Source organism: Acipenser ruthenus, chromosome 13 (genome assembly GCF_902713425.1).
Source record: "Acipenser ruthenus chromosome 13, fAciRut3.2 maternal haplotype, whole genome shotgun sequence".
In the NCBI taxonomy this organism is placed as follows: Eukaryota; Metazoa; Chordata; class Actinopteri; order Acipenseriformes; family Acipenseridae; genus Acipenser; species Acipenser ruthenus.
Genome location: NC_081201.1, coordinates 38,656,805 through 38,679,850, shown reverse-complemented (window position 1 = coordinate 38,679,850; position 23,046 = coordinate 38,656,805). Strand labels below are relative to the sequence as shown.

General features: G+C 38.0%; 1 protein-coding gene across 50 annotated transcripts in view; it reads right to left on the bottom strand.

Moving 5' to 3' along the window:
- Positions 1-23,046, bottom strand: part of tcf7l2 (transcription factor 7 like 2) — a 92,331-nt gene that overhangs the window by 5,797 nt on the left and 63,488 nt on the right. For 6 of the 50 annotated variants that reach the window (XM_058985301.1, XM_058985314.1, XM_058985299.1 and 3 more), the window contains 9 exons: positions 13,786-14,002; positions 12,219-12,318; positions 10,006-10,092; positions 5,861-6,001; positions 5,247-5,409; positions 4,786-4,893; positions 3,828-3,888; positions 3,202-3,252; positions 2,178-2,250 (listed from right to left, as the gene is read on the bottom strand). In XM_058985301.1, coding sequence (XP_058841284.1) covers positions 2,178-2,250; positions 3,202-3,252; positions 3,828-3,888; positions 4,786-4,893; positions 5,247-5,409; positions 5,861-6,001; positions 10,006-10,092; positions 12,219-12,318; positions 13,786-14,002 — 1,001 coding nt within the window. Of the gene's footprint in view, positions 1-316; positions 346-1,641; positions 1,716-2,177; positions 2,251-3,201; positions 3,253-3,827; positions 3,889-4,785; positions 4,894-5,246; positions 5,410-5,860; positions 6,002-10,005; positions 10,093-12,218; positions 12,319-13,785; positions 14,003-20,714; positions 21,356-23,046 lie in introns of those variants that run through there. The other 44 variants (XM_058985311.1, XM_058985315.1, XM_058985322.1 and 41 more) reach the window with 39 other exon arrangements.

Sequence of the window (23,046 nt, the reverse complement as noted above, 5' to 3'; positions counted from 1 at the left end):
AATAACTGAGTGCTCGGCCTGAAAATGCAATGAGGCCTGGGACCAAGTCTCTCAGGCTTTTATTACACAGAACAGGTTAACCTTTTCAAGCCTAGAACGTGCTGCTCACTTTCTGGTTAGAAACAGGTGTGGTCTGTGCTGTGCTTTTAGGAGGGTAGACTGACGAACACAATGAACTGACAATAATGATGCGTGCCTTCCTCTTTATACAGGGAACACAGTGGCAGAGACCGCACAACACAGAACACGACAACGAGTGAAAGACAGCAAGCACCACACACAGAGAAGGGTATTACTTAGCAGAAACAAATACCTACCATGAAAATATTCCAAATTCAAAGACTGCTTGTATCAGAACAAAGAAATAAGAGATTTGAACTATGTCAGATTAGAAGGGGAGGAGGGTGTGTGCACTGAGAAGGGCAAATCACCTTGTCTCCTCCACCAAAAATAAAAATCAACATTGACAAAATGAAAAACAGGTTAACTAGGATTAACAGAGGTGCAAGAGCATGGTGAAACAGAGCGGATTTGAACTGAAGTAGGAAGTGGCTGGTTGATGCCTGGACCTACTGAAATGTTTTTTTTTTGTTTTCAATAAAACTACCACTTTTACTGAGCAAAGTAGTATATTATCTGACTCCCTTTTTTTCCCCCAACCAGTACTCCCAATCCTGCTTAATATTCATATGGGGTCCTCTTAATATACCTTAGAAGTTAATTGCATAATCATTGAACTTTATAATTGTATAATTAAGCCTTGTACATACTGAGGAACTGCAGAATGTTTGCATGTTGTTTTTCTGTCTGCATACCAGACTTGGAAATGAGATGTAATTCCTCAAGGAACAAACTTGGGAGCGAAATGTTTTAATAAATTCAATAAATGAACTTGGAATATATGTGTACAAGCATAATTAAACGTGTAATTCTTAGCCACTTAAATAGACGTGCTCCAAAACTCTGTCAATTCGTACAAAACCGGAACATGGTAATATAACTAGCAGAATACAAACGGCTGTATTACTACAAATATACCATTGGGTTCTTTGCTTGTTTGGGATCCTAATTACTTCCTGTGCAGTTAAAAAGAAATCTGCCCAGTGGTCTAGCTGCAAACAGATCACATGACCAACTGCACAGGTTCCGGAATGCAGCAGTCATGCATTTGACGTGCATTGTAATTTAAATATATTCATATCTTGAATGATAAGCAATAAACAAGTACATAAGTCAAGGTGTTAGAATCTGCATGACGACATCATTAGGGCGGGGGAGGCTGCGATAATGTTGATAAGGCAAATGCTAGAGATAAGATGTTATAGCCATGATAATTACACCTTAGGCATAAAAAAACTAATAATAATACAAATAAGTATTTACAACAAAAGTATTCTTTTTTCTTCCAGCTGTGACAGCACCAGCAGATTTTGTGCATGTATTCACTCAGCCAGTTTCTACTTCAGGAGAATTATTGCTTAAAGAGACAATAGGGAATTGCTATGTTATAGCGATCGGCTGAACAGAGCAAAGGGGTCACAGTGTGTTAGCAGTTAATTTGCATGGAAAAAGGCACACATACAGAAAGATATTACTTCTTGTTTAATCGCATTCCCCCCAAAAAAGCCTATTGGGAATATACCTGCATGGTTTGCACCATAAACTCTGTTGGTCAAGCCCGAACAATGCACGACACTTCTTTGGGGTATTTGCATCTGTTAGCCAAAGGTAAAAACAAAAATACAAAAAAAAAAAAAAAAAACAGTGGACACTGGTCATTGGCTGTGACATCTAGCTACAGCTAGTGTTTCAGCGGCATTCATTGGTAATCTCCCCTGACCAGACGAATCCACCCCCCGCCCCCACACAAAACCATTGTCAAGCAAAGGTCAAACTCTCCAAACCAATGCCAATACAGGTACTCCAGGCTCTGGCGGGGGCCTTCAACATTTTATGGTGAATTTTGTTCTTTTTTTATATATCTCAAAAACACACCGAAGACCTGCAACTCAAGAATGCCTGTGCACATTTTGAAAGCTTTGGAAATGTAGTTTGGGATAGCTCACCAACAGGTCGCAGGGGAGGAAGGTAAATAAAAAAAAGGCCCAGAAAGGAGAAAGTACCAATTTTGAACCAGCTGCAACCAGCCATAGCAAATCTGGGAGTACTATACACACCTGCACGGGCCGCACCAGTTATTCTGTTGATCAAGGCCAAAGCGCGCTCGGCATTTCTTAGGAGCGCTCAGGTCTGAACGATTTGGAGAGAGAAGCGAGCAGAAAAGGAAGAGAAAGAGAAAGAGAGAGAAATAAAGAAAAAAATAAGGGGAATTCATGAATTTGTTTACCAATTTTTTTTTTTTTTACCCTTTTTTATTATTATAATTTTTTTTTAAATGTGGCAATTAAAGCCGCAGTATCCCTTTTTCTAAAGGACTGCCCATTACGTAATACTGCTGTAAGACTGGTTAGTTCCTTAGCAAATCAAGTAGTAAAAAAAAAAAAAAAAGGGGTAGATGCATTTTACTTCTCTTTTTTCATTAGAGATGATTAAACTTTAAAAGCCAGTTTGTTAATATAATAACATGGGACATTGCAGCTTTAATTACTGTTCTGCAATATATGGTTTGGGTTTTACATTTTGAGAAGGAAATGTGCAAGTAGAAGTGAGCAGAATGCAAAATACGGCACACTAGTGCCAGCTGAGAAAGCATTAGGCGGCAAAGTTAGCAAGGATCAGACCAAAATTAGTAGCTTTTCTTTTTTAAATGTAAATGCTGCACAGAAAGAGCAAAGCAGGTTATCTGCATATACGTGCTTTTAAAAGACATAGGAGTTCTACTAAGCAATTAGATTAAGGAGGTTTACAACTGGATATTATCTGCAAAAATACCTTATTTTATATATATATATATATAAAATCAGTCACTTTAAAAGTAATACTGCACATTCAATTTGCCAATTGGAGATTTTTTTTTTAAATCTAACTTTACAGAAATAAAATACATTATTGTACTTCCATTTGTCCTGCTATGCAAAAAAATAAGTTCAAATTTGAAAAAACAATACAAAAAAACAGATCAATCATTTAGCATTTTTTCAAAATGACTTTTCATTGTTACATATGTGAAAATCTCAATAAGAAATAAAACAAAAAAGAAAATACAGTTAGTAACTGAAGGACTCAAAATGACATTAGCACCTGTAATCGGCGGGAGTGAAAGGCAAGGATTTGGAAAATATTCTCTGTGTTCTGAAAAAAAGAACAAAATACAAGGCCTTCAAAAACGCATCTCGACTCGTATCGGCTGCAATGATGGGTTAACGATGCAGTGTTTGTGTAACGCACAAAAATGATTAAAAAAACAAAAACAAAAAAAAAACGAGCAAACCTCCTTAATTTAAGATGGGGGTGACTGTCATTGTAAAGCATGCATCAGAACATACAGGCACAGCCCGAGTTAACAGAAAACACAGAGAAGCAAAACAAACCATAAACAAGCACACAGGCATTAATACAAAAAAATAAGTTTAATATAAAATAAGAAAAATATATAGATTTTCACTATAGCTGTTGCAATAAAAAAAATGTTCAAAATGTCTATAAAATGTAGATCTCATTGTCATTGTCCTGTTCATGCATCGGCAATGTGTATTAGCTTTTAACAAAAGGGTAGTAACAGGCATGATCACATTTAACTGATGCGCTAGCTAACAACCAGATACACAATGTGCCAGGCAGAAGCCTAGCCTTTTATCTCTGAGCTGTCACAAGTCTGACACATGACTGGTATCTTCTATTAGAAGAGATAACGGCTGCTCACTTACCATTGGCCTCTCCTTGCTGCTTATCCCTTTTTCTCTTCTTTTTTTTCCCCTGGTTTCCCCCCAAAAAACACAGAAATAGACAGCAACCTTAGTTATTATTTTGCACAAAATGGACACATGAAAAAATACAAGCTACAGGAAGCACACTTTATAAGAGGCTAGAGCCTTGAACAGCCATACCAGACCAACAACTTTCTGGCTTTTTTTTTTGGTTACTTGACCTGTCTGATAACAGCAGGGGGGATATATGGGTTTCACCTTACATCAAACCCACACGGACCAGTTCTTAGCAAAGCTGCAACCTAAACATTAAAACAATATTAGGTGCTATTCTAAGTGCCTTGTCCTTGCCCTTTTGTTTGAATGTAATGCACACATAAGCATAGATTATTATACTATTATGCTTTGCCTCAAGGTGTAATTGCTGCCCAGATTCAAACACCTATATGTATTAAGGCGTAAGATTTAAGTTTCATGGTTTTGCTTAGATTGGCACGCTGCACAAGCTCCCTACACCCAATTAACAAGTGAGTAACGATCCCCATGTTGCCTGTTCACAGCATGTACAGTAACTGAATACGGGTCATTCTGCACTGTTCTTGTTACTGCAGGATCTCGCCACAAACCCAGATTTTATTTCCATTTTACTCAAGGCAGAAGAACTAAATAAAGCAGTTTAATGGCTTTGTCAGCTAAAATGTGGGACAACTTTCCTATTTGGAGCTGGATACAACACATACATCAAAACGGCCATGTTTCATAATATATTGAAGTTTGTCGGAAACTTAGCATGCTCATAAATAACGCAAGTAACCTCTATTAATTGCGTGCATGGGACAGCCAGTATTCCCTTCCAGTGCTTTACATCAGCACCAGCAGTCCGTCAGACAAGTATAATCATTAACAGAGAGCAACGACTCTGTAAAAGAAACGTTTGCATTACTTGTTTTAAACTTACATAGTTGTCTCTTGCTGACCAGCCCGGGTACAGCTGCATGTGGAGCTGTCGTTCCTTTCTTGCCAGCTCATAGTATTTAGCCTGTTCTTCTCTGGTCAGCGCATGCCACTGGGAAATAATAATAAAAATAAATATTTGGATCAGTCAGTTCAATAGATTCCAGGGAGAATGTAGCAAATCATGAAACAATGTAGCGAGCAAAATGTCATGAATAATTTACTACAGAATACAACTTTATGTACTATGTGAATACAGAGCTTGTTGGGTCTTCAAAAAAGTGTATCTAACATTACTAGAGGAGGCAGTGGGGTTTACTTTAAAGCACATTAAGTAATCAACATTAGGGGCTGGGCTAAAGTCATGTTCTGAAACACTTGATGGTTTTACACCATCCATAGATACTATTAGATGCTTCCTATTATATGGGCCACCAATGTTAACAACAAGAAATGGCTCCTTACCCTCCGTCCAAGAATTTGATTGATAGCCGCGCTTTCTTTCAGTGTGCATTCCGCCACTACTTTTGCTCTCATTTCCTTCATATACAACATAAATGCATTCAAAGGTTTCTTGATGTGAGGCTGTTTCTTCTTCTCGTCCTCCTTTTTTTGGTCCTGATGTTTTCTGGTGAAAGGAGGAGAATGTACAGGCTAGGTGCAAGTGTGTTATTTGAAGAGGAGAACATCATCACAGTATCAGAAGAACTTCAGGACACATAATTTTATATTAGAATAGATTCATATGCTTTATGAATATAAACATGCTACCTAACGATAAAGGTTAAACAAAGTGAGTGCAGGGAAAAAAAAAGTTATTAATTATTATGATTTTTATTATTAAGTAGTAGTAGTATTTACAGTATATTACATTAACAAGAATCTATTACTAATTATTTACTAATGATCTATTACTGTTAAAATGAGGTGTTAAAAAGCTGTCAAGTTTTGAATCTACTACTGTCTAAAATAGGTCAGTGTTACATACACCAGCCCAGTGTTGAATACAACATAACACCAAAAAATAAATAATGTTTAATATTATTAATACAAGATATTCAGTAAAATAAAGGACTTACGAGCTGTTGAGAGAACCAATGTCGCTCTGGGAAGACTCTTGTTTGACAGAGTGTGTGACTATAGCTGGATGAGGAATCCCTGTTGTGTGTAAACTATGGTGTGGCGGGACCATGTGTGGTGGAAACCTAGAGTTGAGAAAACTGTGTAAATCGTCAGAATAAAAATGAATGAGGCAGAAGAGATGAGCATAGAGTTACACATTACTGAATGCAGTGCGGGCATATGCAAGCTGTCACAGCTAATTAACGGGATTAATTAACTTAATGAATCGGGTAATGTTGTCACTACATTCTCAATGTCTCCTTTAATTACTAGTGACACTGTATAGCAGTGACATCCCAGCATTATCAAAATGACAAATTCTGCTTGCATAACGGGACAACACAATTGTATTCTGTTTTATCATATATTATAGCATTATTATATGATACAATAACCCAAGCCAGACAAAGCCTTGTGGCTTTTCTCTTGCAACAGCCCTTGATAATAGTTGTATAAGCTGAAAGATACACCGTCCTGCCATTTTGAAGTTTACTCCAGACAACAGCCTTAGGGTGGTATGTGGTTTCTAAAGACAACACAGTGCTTTCGTGACACATAAGCAGAGGGGTATCGTATGGAATTTAAGCAATGTACTGCTTAAAAAAAGGGTCCACCGCATCTATTTGCTTATGCTGTGGGGGACTCTTATCATCACAATTCTTACGAGAAGAATTGGTCTGACATGCAGCCATATTAAAATACAAATCCTGCTTAGGTGACATGCTTTGAGCTCAAGTCACCGATAAAAAGCTTACATGGGGCATGAACTAGCAGGAGGGGGTGAGGGTTAAAAAGGGGGTCAGTCTTTATATAAAGGTTAACAAGCCCTCAAGTGAGCCGGTCTACTGGGGAAATTGGTAAGTAGAGGCGGGCATGACATTACAGTGTTCCCTATCAAATAGCATCCCTGTAATCTGACAGGTCATTTTGGAGCCAGCAAGAGGGAAGCATCCTATGCAGCAGGACAGTGTATGACAATATTACATACCAGTACACACTAAACATATTAAGAATACACATGCATTTGCAATAACATCTACCCCAATAATACATTTAATTTGTAAAATAGGGAAAAACTTAAATTTAGAGATTTAGAGTTTCAAATAAATGCAAATAAATGCTTATTAATGTAATTCTACCACTGGAACACACATGCTTTTGCAAATCTGGGGATTTATGTGCGTTACCCACGGGATGTGTGTTTTATATGAGATGTGTATTATACAAGTGGTGAGCATCATACAAGGGATGTACCCAAGTCAGCTCAGACATGCAAGCTATACAAACAGTGTGTGCTGTACATATTATGCACTCAAATCTAATATAAATATTACCATTACATATTCCATTTTGGGTTACCAATGGATTATTTTAAACTTTAATAATCCTGTAATTTCTTATTACAAAATAGAGAACTGTGTCCCCCCCCAAACTCTGATTTCTGATGCAATCTGTCAATTAATGAATTGCTTATTGTTAAATGCAACCAAATGGTACTGTAACCATTTATGTAGAACCCTTAATCTCAAGTGTTTACCAACAGAACAATGAATGACACTGCTTAACATGTTAAAAACTTTGAATTCGGATCAAGCATAATGATAGTGTTATCATTAAATTTATATATATATATATATATATATATATATATATATATATATATATATATATATATATATATATATATATATATATATATATATATATAGACACACACACACACACACACACACACACACACACTTGAATGCAGCCAGATAACCAATATAAGATCTAATAATCATTTCTATATTAGAAACAGGTGAGTAGTGTTTTTAATATGTATATATAGCAATCACTGGCTATAAAACACCTTTTCAGTGAAAGCTCTGTCGGTGGCCATACACAAATTCAGAGAAATGTGAAATTCTAAACAGCTCATTATACATCACTCTCTGGCTGTATGGCTCGGAGCCAGAATATAATGATGATCCGAAACTTGCTAGGAAGAATATTTTTTTGTTCGCTCTCTCGGGGGTTTGTTTCTCATACCCTGGCGCTCTGCTTCACCGCTGACATGTTTCTGTTAAGTGTGTGTCGCTGCCTGTCTGTATTTTATGTACGAGCAGTGGGGGGGGCTTCTCCTGCACTACAACCCTTTTGCGTTGCAGCAGGTCTGTCATTATTCCCTCATTCTCCTGATGCACTTGTTACATTTCTTCTGTTCCCGGCTCCAGTGCCACTGCGCACCCACATTATGGTTTAAACATGATTCTGCCTCTTTGAAGCGATCTGATTTCAGAGCCGGCCCTCGTCAGAAGAAGTGGCTTCTACCAATTTAGCAGGCTGAGGGCCCCGAAGCTCTAACATCTCAATCCAAAGGGGGTCATCGGGTGGAACGAATGAGTGCCAGCGCATGCCATTTAATTGCCGGTCCAGGCATCTCCATGGTGTTTAAAGTATAATGACCCGTCACTTAATTCTGAGAAAATCGCAGTCAGGCTGCTGGATGGAATGCATATCAAAGGGTTATCATGGACAGGACAAGGAGCCTACATTTCCTAGAACTGTCACACAGATAAGAGATGTGTACGTCTCTCACCCCATTATCAAAAGAATGTCTTTAATTTTCTGTGTAGATTTTTTTCTTTTTTTACCCTTGTATCTGGTTAGATGGTATATCAAGGGGATACAAGATACAACATGAGTTGGTTTTCCTTATAAAGATTTTAGAAGACTGTTTAAAGAGAATGTGTACCTTAGACTTTCTCAAACCCTGCTTGTAAGACTAAGATTTCCTTGTTTATTAGAATCTTAATAAAAATTCCCATATTCTATTTGACTCTTAAATAAATGGTATACCCCAGTCTGGTAAGCAACAACATCTTTACCTATTCGTGCCAAATTCCATAATGAATTGTTGAGTATTGAAAATTGGAAAGAATCTTATAAGAAAAGGTGAGGAAATATGACAAAAGAAGCATTTCTTTATTCTAATAAAAAGACTGGCCACGTTACTGGGGTCACAAATGGAGATTAGATAAAGGGGCATTCAGAACAGAAAATAGGAGGCACTTTTTTACACAGAGAATTGTGAGGGTCTGGAACCAACTCCCCCGTAATGTTGTTGAAGCTGAAACCCTGGGATCCTTCAAGAAGCTGCTTGGTGAGATTCTGGGATCAATAAGCTACTAACAACCAAACTAGCAAGATGGGCTGAATGGCCTCCTCTTGTTTGTAAACTTTCTTATGTTCTTACTCTATTTTAAGAAACAAATGCTAACCTGCAGTCTCCTGAGATGAGAAGCCTGGCCTATTAAAAGCAGGCTAATTTAATTCCATATTATCAAAATGCATTAGCTGTTTCAGACCATCATGAAACTCTAAGACTCCACCAATTAAATTAACTGCACTGGAAATCGGACAGAAAAGAAACCCTTCATTTGGGGCAATTAGTGACTATTTAAACACAGCTCTACTGACTACTGGTAAATAAACTAGAAGCCATTGGGTTTCATCCTGAAGGGGTGGAAATGAAACTTCTGAAGCTTGAATATCATTGAGGGCTCTCTCCCTGGTCAAGCATGTGGATATACTGTATTTAATGTATTATGCATTGTTTTCTACTGTATCTTATAAAGTGCTTTGTGATGGTGGTCCACTATGAATTGCACTATTATTATTATTATTTGTTTATTTAGCAGACGCTTTTATCCAAGGTGACTTACAGAGACTAGGGTGTGTGAACTATGCATCAGCTGCAGAGCCACTTAAAATTACGTCTCACCCGAAAGATGGAGCACACGCAGGTTAAGTGACTTGCTCAGGGTCACATAATGAGTCAGTGGCTGAGGTGGGATTTGAACCGGGGACCTCCTAGTTACAAGCCCTTTTCTTTAACCACTGGACCACACAGCCTCCTATATCAAATAAAGATTGATTGATTGATGTACTGTAAAGATGACCAGATAGAAACATTTCTATTCTAGTCTTTCAGCGATAAATAAGGATTCTGACTCATTAAGCAATAGGGGATGGGGGGTTATACTAAACCATTCATAATGAATGTGAAAATATCAACTGTTTGCATTCAAAAGCATGCGCTTCATAGTATGCAACTCACCTAGACATGGATGCATTGACGGTGAGAGCAGTCGGGTATGGATGCCTGAACCCTCCTGTTGTGATTGGATAAACTGGCTGACCTTGCCTAAAAAGAAGAAAGAGAAAATAAAAAAAGGTAAAAGCCTCTCCCTGTGCAGCAAGCTTTATTCTCATTTGATCGGAACAAAAATCCAGGGGATTGCAGAGAGAAGATCAAAGGGAGCAAACTCAGAACAATTTGAATACCACAAATGTGATAGGAATGGCTAATTACATTTTATAACCTCTGCTTGTGTCAACAGAGCCCCTCTCCCCCAGCTGACACTAGGTGTTTTGTTGTGATAATTAAAGGCGACGCGTCGCCTGCTTTAATGGAGCCGTCATGCTAATTGGGGGCTACACATCTAAAGGAAAACAATAATGAATGTAAATTTATACCAAAATAAAGTACAGTGAATCAAAGGGCTGCGACTGTGCTCAGGGCCTCTTTCGGTATTTAGATCGCGGTGAGAAAACATTAAATTAACAGAGCTTAATTTGTAGCCTTTTGTCACACTAACAAGTGTTGACAAGAGTTACCAGGGGAGAGACCCCGTGTGGAATTGTGGGTAACAGACTGGCAATCATGGTGCATTACTTTAATTGGACAATACAGCAACATGCAAAATAGCACTCTCACCACAAAGAAGCAACTTGGGTTTAATAAAAACGAGTGCACTGTGCTGCCTGGAAAATCAGTGCATTAACTACATGAAGAAACCAGACTGACATATTTTACTTTGCCTGGAGTGGTGTTGTCAAATATCCAGGTGCAATGTGTGAAACAAAGCAGAGGTGCCCATGGGAGCAGTGGAGCAACCTTTATGTGTTCCGAACACGGCTGCAACATTATTCTAAACTGAAACTGTGCTGGCCATCTAAACTCTAGTGTTTTCTAGCACCTAAAACTACAGTATAGTGACATTTTACCATCTTTTCCCATCTGTATGAAACATACATGGTTACTTTTGAGGAACAGTTAGTGTCAAATCACCCAAACAACAATTCCATAAAAACAAAAAAGTGTCCTTTTTATTTTTTTTTTACTGTACTGGTCATTTGAACTTCACTGTTTGTGGCACGACTGTAAGTCTGCTGAATACTATCCCCCATTGAACGATGCCATCTATTTATTTCACAAAGCAATTTAAGCTCAACAGCATTCTTTTGTTAAAAAAAAAACCAAAAAACAATTTGAATATGTACAGGAAAACACTTCTTTTAAATGAAACGTTAAAAAACAACAAACAAACTACTATGCTGTTTACAAAACTGATGCTTTAGTTTAAGTCAGCCTTCATTTGTGCAAACCTCTACCATACTTTTTTTTTTTTTTTTTTTTTTTTTTAAGAATTACTGTGGTTTATAAAAGTCACTTGTTTTAGACTGCGTCAAGCCTTTTTCAGGTTAAACAAATCGACCCGTTCCATCAAGGTAAGCCATTTGTTTTTATCCATTACAATGTCTCCAATTGTCCTTCGATTAACAGTATATGCCTCACTTAGAAGAGAAAACATATGCGATGTCTTGCTTTCTTATTTTCAGATGCATACATGCAGATTTGTTTCTTTTGCTCTGGTGTTAAATGTAGGGTCGACTCGCCATGTTGTACTTTCTGTTTTGCTTTGGGAGCGGGAGTGTTGATGACATTGGTATGAACGTTCAGTTAACAACGAATTAGGAAAGCAAGTCAAAGGTTAACTGCATAACTTTGTTGTTTTAATTGGCCATGATTATTTCTCTGGCGCTACAATGAGGGAAACTACAATGCTTATATTAACGTTTGTTTGGCTTGGGAAGTTGGCGGGTGGCGGACAGCGGGGTGGTGATATAACGGGTACAAATAACACTGTTTTTATATTGGTGACATTTGTTCAGAGAGAATAGCTGGTGGTATGCAAGGGTGGCGTTATAAAGGGGCAATTATTAATTGTGCAAAATTACCTTTTTTGTACATCAGACCAAGATAATAGCTACTTTATCCTACTACTTTAAAAGGTAATAGCTTCTTTCTCCTGGAAACAAATGTCACTCTAGTACTGCACTGCATATACAATAATCATCATAAGAGAAAAACTATTTTAAGTTTGATGCTTCAATATACTGACTATAATAATAATACTAATAATAACAACAACAATAAATAAATAAATAAATAAATAAATAAATGAATAGGAAACTGGGATTGCTTACTGTGGTACTAACCATCCCAGCGGATGGGGAATCTGGCCTACTGTACCCGGCGACAAAGGATAATATGGAGAGATATCTGGATGCGGGGGCCTGGGAATACCTGCAAGAGAAACAGAAGTAGCATTTAGAATAACATCAGTGCCCAATCCAGTACTCTCCTGTGGTGGAGCAGCCCTCTATACTGCGTCACTGTGTGGTCAGGGCTCTCATGTGCCCCATAATGCCACTTCACTATGACTTGCATTAGAAGGCATGGCATCAATGGTGGAGTCTGAAGCAGCATGTTTGACAGCAGCAAGTCTCTTCTATAGAGCCACTCTGAGTTAACGCCACAATAGCCAGAGGACTGGCATGACAATTCAAATTAAACAGCGCCTGGAAGTAAACAGACAGATGGACGTAAATGTGTTTTTTCTGAATATTATTTTCCCTCCTTTTCATAATTACAATTATGAAAAGGAGCGATTTGAAATGAATTACACACCTATAATAACCGTTCCATAGCCATTCCTTGCACTGCTGTTACATGGCACAGCTGACACAGCAGGTAATGTACCCTAATGCAGTGTGTGTATTTGTTTTTGTAAAAGCTTAATAGCCCTTAAATGCCATGGACAATAAACAGTATATTTAATAGGAAATGGTTCTTTCAAAGCCCATACTCCATTATGTACTGCTGTTGTCAATAAAATGTAATTCTATGCACTGATCATAAATTAACAGGGCCTTTATGCTAATTTCAACTGTATTTTACATTTATACCCAAAATAAAATGAAGTAAAACTGCCCCATTTTCACATTGGTTGAAGGAAGTATGAAACTCTTCCCAATACCCAAGGGTCATCAGAATCAGACAGGTGGTTCTTAAGATATAGCACAACGTACTCCACCCATAGCAGCTAGTGAAGCCCCTCATAAGAAAACGCTTGTGCGTTACCGAAATCAGACAAGTGGTTTACAAGTCATCTGTAGTGTCAGTGCCCTGACTTGCACTGACAGCATGTTGAATTACTTCATATAACAAACACTCATACAAACTTTATTCAGATTCATATGGAGAACACCCAATGAGAATCATTACCCGACTGCTTACCAAGGACAAGTGGTCAGTTCACCTGCAGGAACGATACCATGGCTACTGTACAGAATACTGGGCTGTGGTACTATAGTTACACACAGGCAGAGCTGCCATATGATTCAATGGGCATCTGAGGAGTTTAATCCAGACCAGTGGAATAAACCAGCACTCAACTGGACCTGCATGCTCTTAAAAGTGACACTCCACTGAGAACTGCTATTAGGATTAGAAAATATTCCTTAGAGAAAGATGTCTGGCCACTCCGAGCCAAGGGCATGTAATGGATTAAAAGGCGTAATACCGTAGGACTACCCTACGGTTAAATTGAGTGATATAGACCACAGAACCAAGTGTAAGCAATCTGGAGTAATGTTGGAGTGCATCCTCTCCTGGCCGTCCCCCGACATTGAAACTGAAGAACACCTTCAAGTTTAATATGCATCATTTACAAGCTGTGTGGAAATTGAAAATATATGTGGGCCTACTCGCCAGTGCAACTCTTTAAGAAGTTCAGGTCTCGAAGCGTCCAGCTGCATCCAGTCAAAGTCTCCATGTGTTGTCCAAGCTGCTCACCTGTTTTCGGGTCCACATCGGCCTGTAAGTGCGGAGGGGGGTTTCCTGGTGTGAAGTGCTCATTGCTGTACGTTATCAGAGGCGTGAGCGGGTGCACATGATGAGGGTGCTGCACAACGGGCACTTTGTTCGACTGAAAAACATTGAAAAAAGAAGAAGAGCAGCACTTTGTCAAAAGCCACCAGTAACCACTTCAGTTAAAAGGTCAAAACAAATTGGGAAGAGACGCCAGCACACGGCTGCACCTGTGGGTCTGAGCACCCAGACAGGGTTTGGTGAGGACGAATAGGTCTTATGCTGTATGAGCTCTTGTCGACCACCTTTCCAAAGGCTTGGTAAAGGCCAAGAGACTAACATCCCAACCTGGGGCCAGGACGAAGCTTCTAAGACCCATAGATAGGGTTACCATATGACTCCATGTACACTAGGACAGTTTGGGACAGTTCAGGCTTTCAACTCACATGGCGATGCATTCTGGTATGTTTGAGGTTCCTTTCACAGCAAGACTACACTTACCAGAATGCATTGGAGTGTGAACTGTCCCAAAATGAGGCCCTGTGCTACAAAGTGGCACTAAGAACAGTAAATATGACACCAATAACATTGTCAGATGTTAATAGTTCTGAAGACAATGTGTAATTTTTCTTCTTTAGTTTTGAACCATAACTGTGGCATTACCCAATTGAAATAAAACCCCTATTCCCAACAGATGACTTTCACTAAAACCCAACAAGGGCATGTAACCAGATTAGGCCATGGCGTAGATTAAAAAGGGAAGCAGTAGATGATGGATAGATCAGAGTCGGATTTCATTTCAGTAAGTGTCTTTATTTCCTTTCATCGCTGCGTTAAGACTGGCACCCTGTAATCCGAATTAGAGTGAGAGTGTACACAGAATTACAGTGATACAGTAGCCAGGCCCGTGTGTGAGTGTAGTCGTAATTACAGTGATACAGTAGCTGTGTGTGTGTGTGTGTGCGTGCCTGTGTGTGTGTGTGCGTGTGCACATAAATGTATCTGATTCAAATGGAATGTCAACACAACACCTGCTAAACTATTAATAAGTATCCAAAGACAAATGTCTTCTGTACTCCACCCTGGGAGAAAGTTTTTTGGATTAATCATCCTGTCATTTCAATTCATAAAATGTAAAAGTTGTCCCTATATTAGCCTGTCTTGAAATCCAGTCAAGAATAAAGGAACCGTTGACAGCTATCGAACATGCCTGATGTGCAGGCCATTGCCTAGCAGAACCTTGCTGCTCTGCCACGGCTGCTCTCCATGGCTAACGATGTGAAGGAATGCTGTCAAGCCTCTTCTATTGGAAGCTTTAGTAACCCATTTAAAACAGTTCTTTTGTCAGGAGGCATTCTATTCAGAAATCCTCCAAATGGCCAATCTATACGCTATACTGTATGTGCATGTATTATTATTTTTTTCAATACTAAAGAAATGGAATAGGTTTAATAAAAAATAAAACTAAATATGTATCTTACCATAAAACACAGTAAAGGCTGTTATTGTACAGTGTAGCTATTGTTAGTTACAGTGTTTTAGATTGCCATCTCCAGGCAAAAGGGTGGCATTAAGCCTGCTTATTATTATTATTATTATTATTATTATTATTATTATTATTATTATTATTATTATTATTCTGTAGTTTCAAACACACTGCACCAGTATATGGATGTAACTTAACCTGATTATATCAGATGTTTTGTTGTTGTGGTTGTGGTTGTTCGTGGTCCCTGCACCACACACCTCCCACCTCCTCCCCACAGTAATAGTAACAATTTACTTTACAATTTACAGGGAATACATAAATAATATGCAATACTGCAGATTATTGTTTTTGGTAAGGAGAACTGAGTTTCATCACAGTGGGAATGAACCTGGTATACATAAAACCACACTGTACTGCACTGCACTGTATTGTATATTTAAAAAAATGGGGGTGGAAAGCAAACACATGCCCCAAGGCTGCACACTTCAGCCCCGCCACATTCACAGGGAGCCCCTGCTGCTAAACCTTGACCTCTTGAAGTGTACTTAATCAAATTCTACCAGCCAGCAGTACAAAACATTCCACCACCATCACAGGCACTCTGCACTATTCACAATGTGGACTGTGACACCTCAAAGACTGATTGAGCACTTGTACCCCTGCAACGCCCGTGTCTTCCTCTCCCTCTCTATTATAAGAAGGGTAACCAAGAGGAATGAAAGCCTGCTATTCACCTCAGAGGCTATTCTCAAGAGACAGTGAAAAACAAACGAGGGCTACAAGGTCTCCCAGCCTCCCTTCAAGAAGTACCACCCCCCTCGACACCACACACATCCTGGACAGCTAGGTAGGAGACAGAGTCTGAAAAAGGGCATTGAGAGCGCACAAGCACAACAAAACAAAAGCTGAACACATATGGGGCCTGTTGGCTCGCTTGCTTAATCCACCAGTTATAGCACGCCTTTCACTTAATTTAACCAGGTTATATCAGATACGTATCGTACAGTTTAATTAAATTCGTGCAATTTTTTTTTCTTCTATTTATTTTTAATTAATTGATTTACAGAACACTCCAAGCATCAGGACCCACCAACAGAAGCACATCACAACCGTGCAGGTTTCTAATCTATATTATATATATATATATATATATATATATATATATATATATATATATATATATATATATATATATATATATATATATATATATGAAAAAAGAATACTTTTTTTTTTCTAAGAAAGCAAAAAAGCGGGTACAAATCTGTAAAACAGCCAAGTTACAAGGCTTGAGAAATCAATTCTCTCAGAGTCTCTCATAATAACAGCACCACCACCAATACGGTCCACCAGGGTCTGCACACACACACAAGGGGCACCCTTCTCAAATAATGCAATCTTTAATGTTAGGACGATCTCAGAATGAATTCCTTCATTCATTCACCCTGAACTCCCCCAGAAAGTCTTACACTTGACTAAGCATTTGCTCCTGAAATCTGCTTTTCTTATTGTGTTTAATACAGTGCCCTGTGCCCTCTCTCAGTATAATACGACTCCCTTATCTTGAAGGTCCTGCGCTATGCTAAGTACCCATTGTTGCTGTGGACAAGGCCCCAATTCATCGCTGGAACTCTTCCCACTTTGAAAAAGGAGCTTTATTATAATTTTTTTATTTAACACAAATGATGACAGGACCATTAACACAATATTGTTCTTTGACAATACCTCTGTATTTTGTGGGACAAAACCCACTTCTCTAAAACTCCCACGTACTTCCATTCTTGTTGAAAAAAACAAAAAAAGAAATAAAGAAAAGCCTACATCCTGGCTACTGTATTTATAATAGCACCCCAGCCCTCCCCACAAGAAAAGACCAACCTATTGGCCCAGTGGCTCTCCTGAAGGCTGCCACACACAGGGATTTTTTTTGTTTTGTGGAACGTAGTCCCGGTATAAGCCTATTCCAAATAATGACTGCTACAATTTTCACTTGCATATTTAAGCTGAAAGACAAAACTCAACAGAATGCCTTCCCTTCTCGTAAATTTACAAGTTGTTTTGGGGCTGGATTCATTTGCTTGTCATGATTCAAAATGCTGCTTTACAGTGACCCTGTCGATAGGCTTGAGGGACATGACTCCAGGAAGATATTCACAATAGCAATAGTCCATAACTTGCACAAGTCAGCTTTATTGCAGGTAAAATAGCAGTGAAGTTATTATTTTCTGTTCTTCAGTTAAATTGTTCCTAAAGAAATAAAAGGGTTAACATTGTACTTAATGCCTTAATAGCTTGCATACCAGGTGCAATATACTGCTCTGCAATTCACCTTTATAAACAAGGTTTTTCAGTGATGCTTAAAACACTGGTAACACACCATTGCACAATTCAGTGAAAAGCCCTTGCCTCCCTGTAATTTCAGTAATGCCATTAAACAGAATACCATTCCATTAATCCTAATTGACAGCTTCTAAGCCATGTCAGAAGGGCTTGGCCTCTCACTGCTGCTTTCTTAATAAACCAAGGCCTCATCATGAAGTAAGTGTAGGTTTGCCCAAACAATGAAAAGATTAATTCATTTTGGAATTAAAATCCCCGAAAACAATCACATTTTCTCACCTCAGAAGACATGATTTATAATCAACTTTTAAAAGGTATTAAGCTAGCACGGGGCCTGTCCTTTTGTTATAAATGATACCAATACAAATGTGATATTAAAATAAACAAAAACACATCTCATCGTGCAGAGCAATTGAAACATTCAACATAAGGTGGCGTCCTCCAGTGCCCTCTGTGTCACTGCCTGTCACTCTGCCTTATGTCATGGATATGATGGCATGTCACTACGGCTCCCCATCTCTAATGAGCTGTATTGTGTACAGGAGATGGTTCAGGGAGGAAGTGACCTCACAGGCCAGTGATGGATAGGGGTTTTCAGGTTGACAAATTCCAGTGCAAGCAGAGAGCTGCCAAACATGTGAACCGATAAAGAGCAGAGCCAAGGGCTCAAATCCAAGTACTCATTCTGACAAGATGCAGAAAACATATGTGTGTGTGTGTGTGTGTGTGTGTGTGTGTGGAGGGGGGGGGGGGGGGGGGGGGGGGAGGGGGGGGAGTTAGACACTTTTGTCTATTTCATGGCCATGTTTTTGCTACTTCATGGCGACTGTTTAAATATTTTTAAGAATGAAGTTTATAAAGCCCTCAAGACTCACTCAATAGCAACCCCCCCTCCTGGAATTCTCTCTCTATACACACACACACACACACACACACACATATATATGTACACAATGTGGACCTACAATAACAGCTCAGCAATTTCTATCAACCAGCTGATAAGTAACAGCCAACACAATACATCTTAAGATTTTCTATTTGGCGAATTAGTTTCAAAGAATTTTGAAACTCATTTAAAAAACCTATCGTCAATTTCGAATGAGTCGGAGCGTGCAGATGGAGACGATCACAGGATGCAATGGTGATGTCACTGTTACAGGGCCTGTAACTAATCAGACATCAAATCGGAAACTTTTCTCGAAAAGTGCCCCAGGCCAGATCCTGCTTTAAGGGTTGTGTATGAAATATCAGTGTCTTATTAGAGGTTTTGAAAATGGATGCATTGTTTGTAGTGGAGATCAAACTGAATATATACGTATATAGTATATATAAATATATGATGAACAATATTTACATTGTGTGTGCGTGTGCATGCCGTACACACACAGTACTCACAGGGTGCTACATACACGCATACATGATCACACATTTACTAACATGTGGATCAAATTAAAACAAATATATAAGCAAGCATAATAATTAGTAACAAGTCCAGTATTATTCACTGTACTGCAGCACACTGATATCCTGTTTTCTTGACAATTTGTTTTCAAGGAAGAAGAAACCCCAATGGTGTAATCTTACATTTTACAATAAATCTTTATGGCCAATTTCAAACACAACCTAAATCCCTGTGGTGCAAATCAGTGCCTCTCATTACGACAAGAACAAGTTTGCTTATGCTCCTTTTTCCAACAAATCCTTGCAGCTTTAATCATTATTTATATTTAAAAACTCTGTAAAATCAGTGCACTGGGGAGATGGGCATGTTTAAAAGTTAATCTATTCACTTTATTGTAATGACAAGCTTGTTTTGTGATCAGAGAGCTGTTTTAAAAATGTCTGCGCTAGTCTTCAGTTTCATTTGCACGTATATATATATATATATATATATATATATATATATATATATATATATATATATATATATATATATATATATATATATATATATATATATATATATATTGCTTGTTGACGAGATGACCTTCCTTTTATCCAATACTGCAGTTGCTCAAAAATGCTAGCAAGAATAAACACAGAAAATATTATGCATGCTATTTCAGTTTGCATTATTCTCAGGTAACACAGATAAAAACATTTTGTATATCAGGTCAAAAGGTGATATAACGTGTTTAAAAATAAGTGGTTTATAAAGTGTGTTTACCCTTGAGTAAAAAAATAAAAATAAAACAATGATTATTATTGTTATAATAATAATAATAATAATAATAATAATAATAATAATAATAATAATAATAATAATAATAATAATTATTATTTGTTTCAGAAGCATGTTCATTCAAGACTCACAACTTATCTATAACAGCCTGCAAAATAAAAATATAATATATATTCCCTTTTAAATTTGCATGATACATTAAAAAATGTTAAGTTAAACGAGCATTACATTTATTATGATGAAATTGTTTATTTAAAACAACATTAAATGTGAATTTGTTGAGACAGTTTTACGGATAAAAACATTAAATATTTCAAAGTTATTGTTTATGGTTTTACATTTCATAACACAGTATTTTATATTTATTTTAAATACATTATACTATATATTATATTATTTTAAATACATTATTTTAAATAAATATTTTAAATATATATAAATACACTAACATAGCCTATTAAGCTTATTGTTTCACTGCATCACAATAATAAATATTTAACTGAAAAGGTTTAGTGAATCTAGAACAGCTTACGTTTTATCTGTTACTCTACATGACAAAAAAAAAGAAAAGAAATCCTTCAATGTATTATGAATACCACACATACACGGAGGAAGATCAACCAAAAAGAAAGAATGAAAGAAAGAAAGAAAGAAAGAAAGAAAGAAAGAAAGAACGAACGAACGAAATCTCCAATGCTTCCATGACGGCGGGTGACCTCCTGCGCTGTCTCTTCTTATCATTGGTATTCACTGGAATAAACTGTCTGATATGAAGTTCAATGGTCAGAGAAGACACAGCCACAGAAACTCGCTACTCACCCAGCAATTGAGATTGAGATGCCAGCAGTTGAGCTGCTGAAGTAAAGAGAAGCCAGAGGCAAGCGCTCCTCCTTTACCACTCAATTCTTCCATCCCCGCTAAAGCAGCATCCCTCAGGTACATAACCGCTTTGTCTCCTCTTGTCTCTTAACCTTAACAACTTTCCTAGCTGACTAGATGCCGACCGGGCGGTTGTTTTTTTCCTTCCTCTCACAGCTTTTGTCTTCACCCCCTCCCTCTTCTCTCTTTTGTTTGTCTGATATTCAAAGTACTAAAAAAAGTTGTCCCACCAGATCAAGCGTTCTCCGGTTCTGTGGCCTGGCCTTTCGCAAAACAGCAAAATCCTCAAACATGCTGGGTGAGAGAGGCTTCTCCATTTTAGTGCAGTCTAATGTCTGCAGTACAGGAGGTACTGAAGTTTACACGGGAAAGGATAAAAAAACAAACAAAAACCTCAAAACTAAAAAAGAAAACTCAACAGCTACTTGCTAGTTGTGTGCCACACACAGGAAATAAACCACCAAAGAAAGAAAGGAAGAAAGAAAGAAAGAAAGTAGTAGGAGTCTTTTCCTAACACAGACGCACCACCCTGTGTGGGCTTCTTGAAGTCTTAGTGCTGTCCTGCTATGCAATGACAGCATGGTAGATTGGTCTAATACAAGGTACACTACCAAATGAGACGAGGAGAAAGGAAAGGCAGGAAAAAAAAACAACATCCGTAAGGGAGCAAAATCAGCAAAGCGTAGCAAGCAGTCACTTATCTGAGATACTGTCAATTCCCTCAAAACAAATTTCCTGGAGATGGAGTGCCGGGAGAAAGGTATTTGTCTCTTGTCACTTTGCCATGGATGTGACACCTACGTGGGGTCTTGCCACTACAGCAGCTCTTGGGTTTTTTTTGGAAGAAATAATAAAAACCCAACTGCACTTTACTCAAGCTGACCGACAGCACTAACCAGGCAAAAGCAGCTTTTTCTACGTTTGATGTACGGATATTATTTCCCTGTTGCTGTTTCGTTTCTTTTCTTTTGCACATTATTGTTGAAATAATACCTCCGGTTCTGCTGACTGAAGGCTTCTTTGCAACCGACACAGAATAAAGTAGCAACATCAACCCACCTGTGTGTACACATTACTGTATTAGAGATAATGCATTACTTGCTTTATGCCTTTTCATATTGATAGTATCGTATTTTGTGGTTTTGAAACCAAATGTAATCTATTAATGAAATCCAGAAAATGCTCCAACTTTCTTTCCTTATTACTCTAAGTGCCAAATTAAGAGCAGCTGTGGGTTAGTCACAGCCTAATACCCGGGTGCAGCAATGACATATTCTATTCTATTTCCCAAAAAGCCTGGCATGCACATACTTATTCTCATTATGCTGATTATGGTTTTGGAGTGAATATGTCAAAAATATATATACACACTGAAAAAAATAAAATAAAAAAATCTATTCTAAAAACTTAAAGTACAAATGATCTAAAAGCAAGGAATTGTAAGTAACTTTTCTGGGATCAAATTCTGTTTTTTTAAATCTCTTTTAAAAGAAACTGTATATTACAATTATTTTAATTTCTTCCAGTTACTTAAAATTATTATACAACATTTTCTTTTTAAAAAATAAACAAAAAGTCCAGCCACCTAAAAAAACACACTTAATGGCAAAAAGTTGGTGGTGGTGGTGTGTGGGGGGGGAAGCAAACAAAACAAAAGCTACATTTTTCTTCCTTTCTGTTCTCTGCACTTATCTGGCCTTCGCGTGCAAAGTGTCAGCCAGCAATCTTTAGGCCCTTAATACCAAAACAAAACCCTGAGAATTTCCTTTACATGTCAGTAACAAAAGCAACGAGACTCCAGTTTGACATGTAAAAAGCCCCAACAACGTAGCAGCTAATTGCCTTCCCTCCCTCTATTCAGTGCGGCCACCACACTCCAGCGGCTGCCTTTGTCACACGTGCAATTTCTTAAATAAACTGCTAGTTCGCTTGCCGATGATGGACAGTTCCCAATCATTTAGGAACAATAAGTGACAATAGTGCAGCCAACAGGATGGACAAATTCAGCATGGGATTCTTCTCCTGGTCTTTGCTAAAGATGAGGAAGTGAACAGAAAGAGCCTTACACTTTCAAACAAGGAAGGGAAAACTCTTCAGCGCAGAGACCTTTCTCATGCAACACATTTACACAACTGACCCAATCTGAGAAAAGAGTCAAAAAAACAAAAACTGAAAAAAAAAAAAACACACCTGCCAAATGAGTTTGTTCTGTCCCAAGAGCAACCCTGTTCCACATCCTGAGTTTAAATAAATACAGTACAGACACAGCACA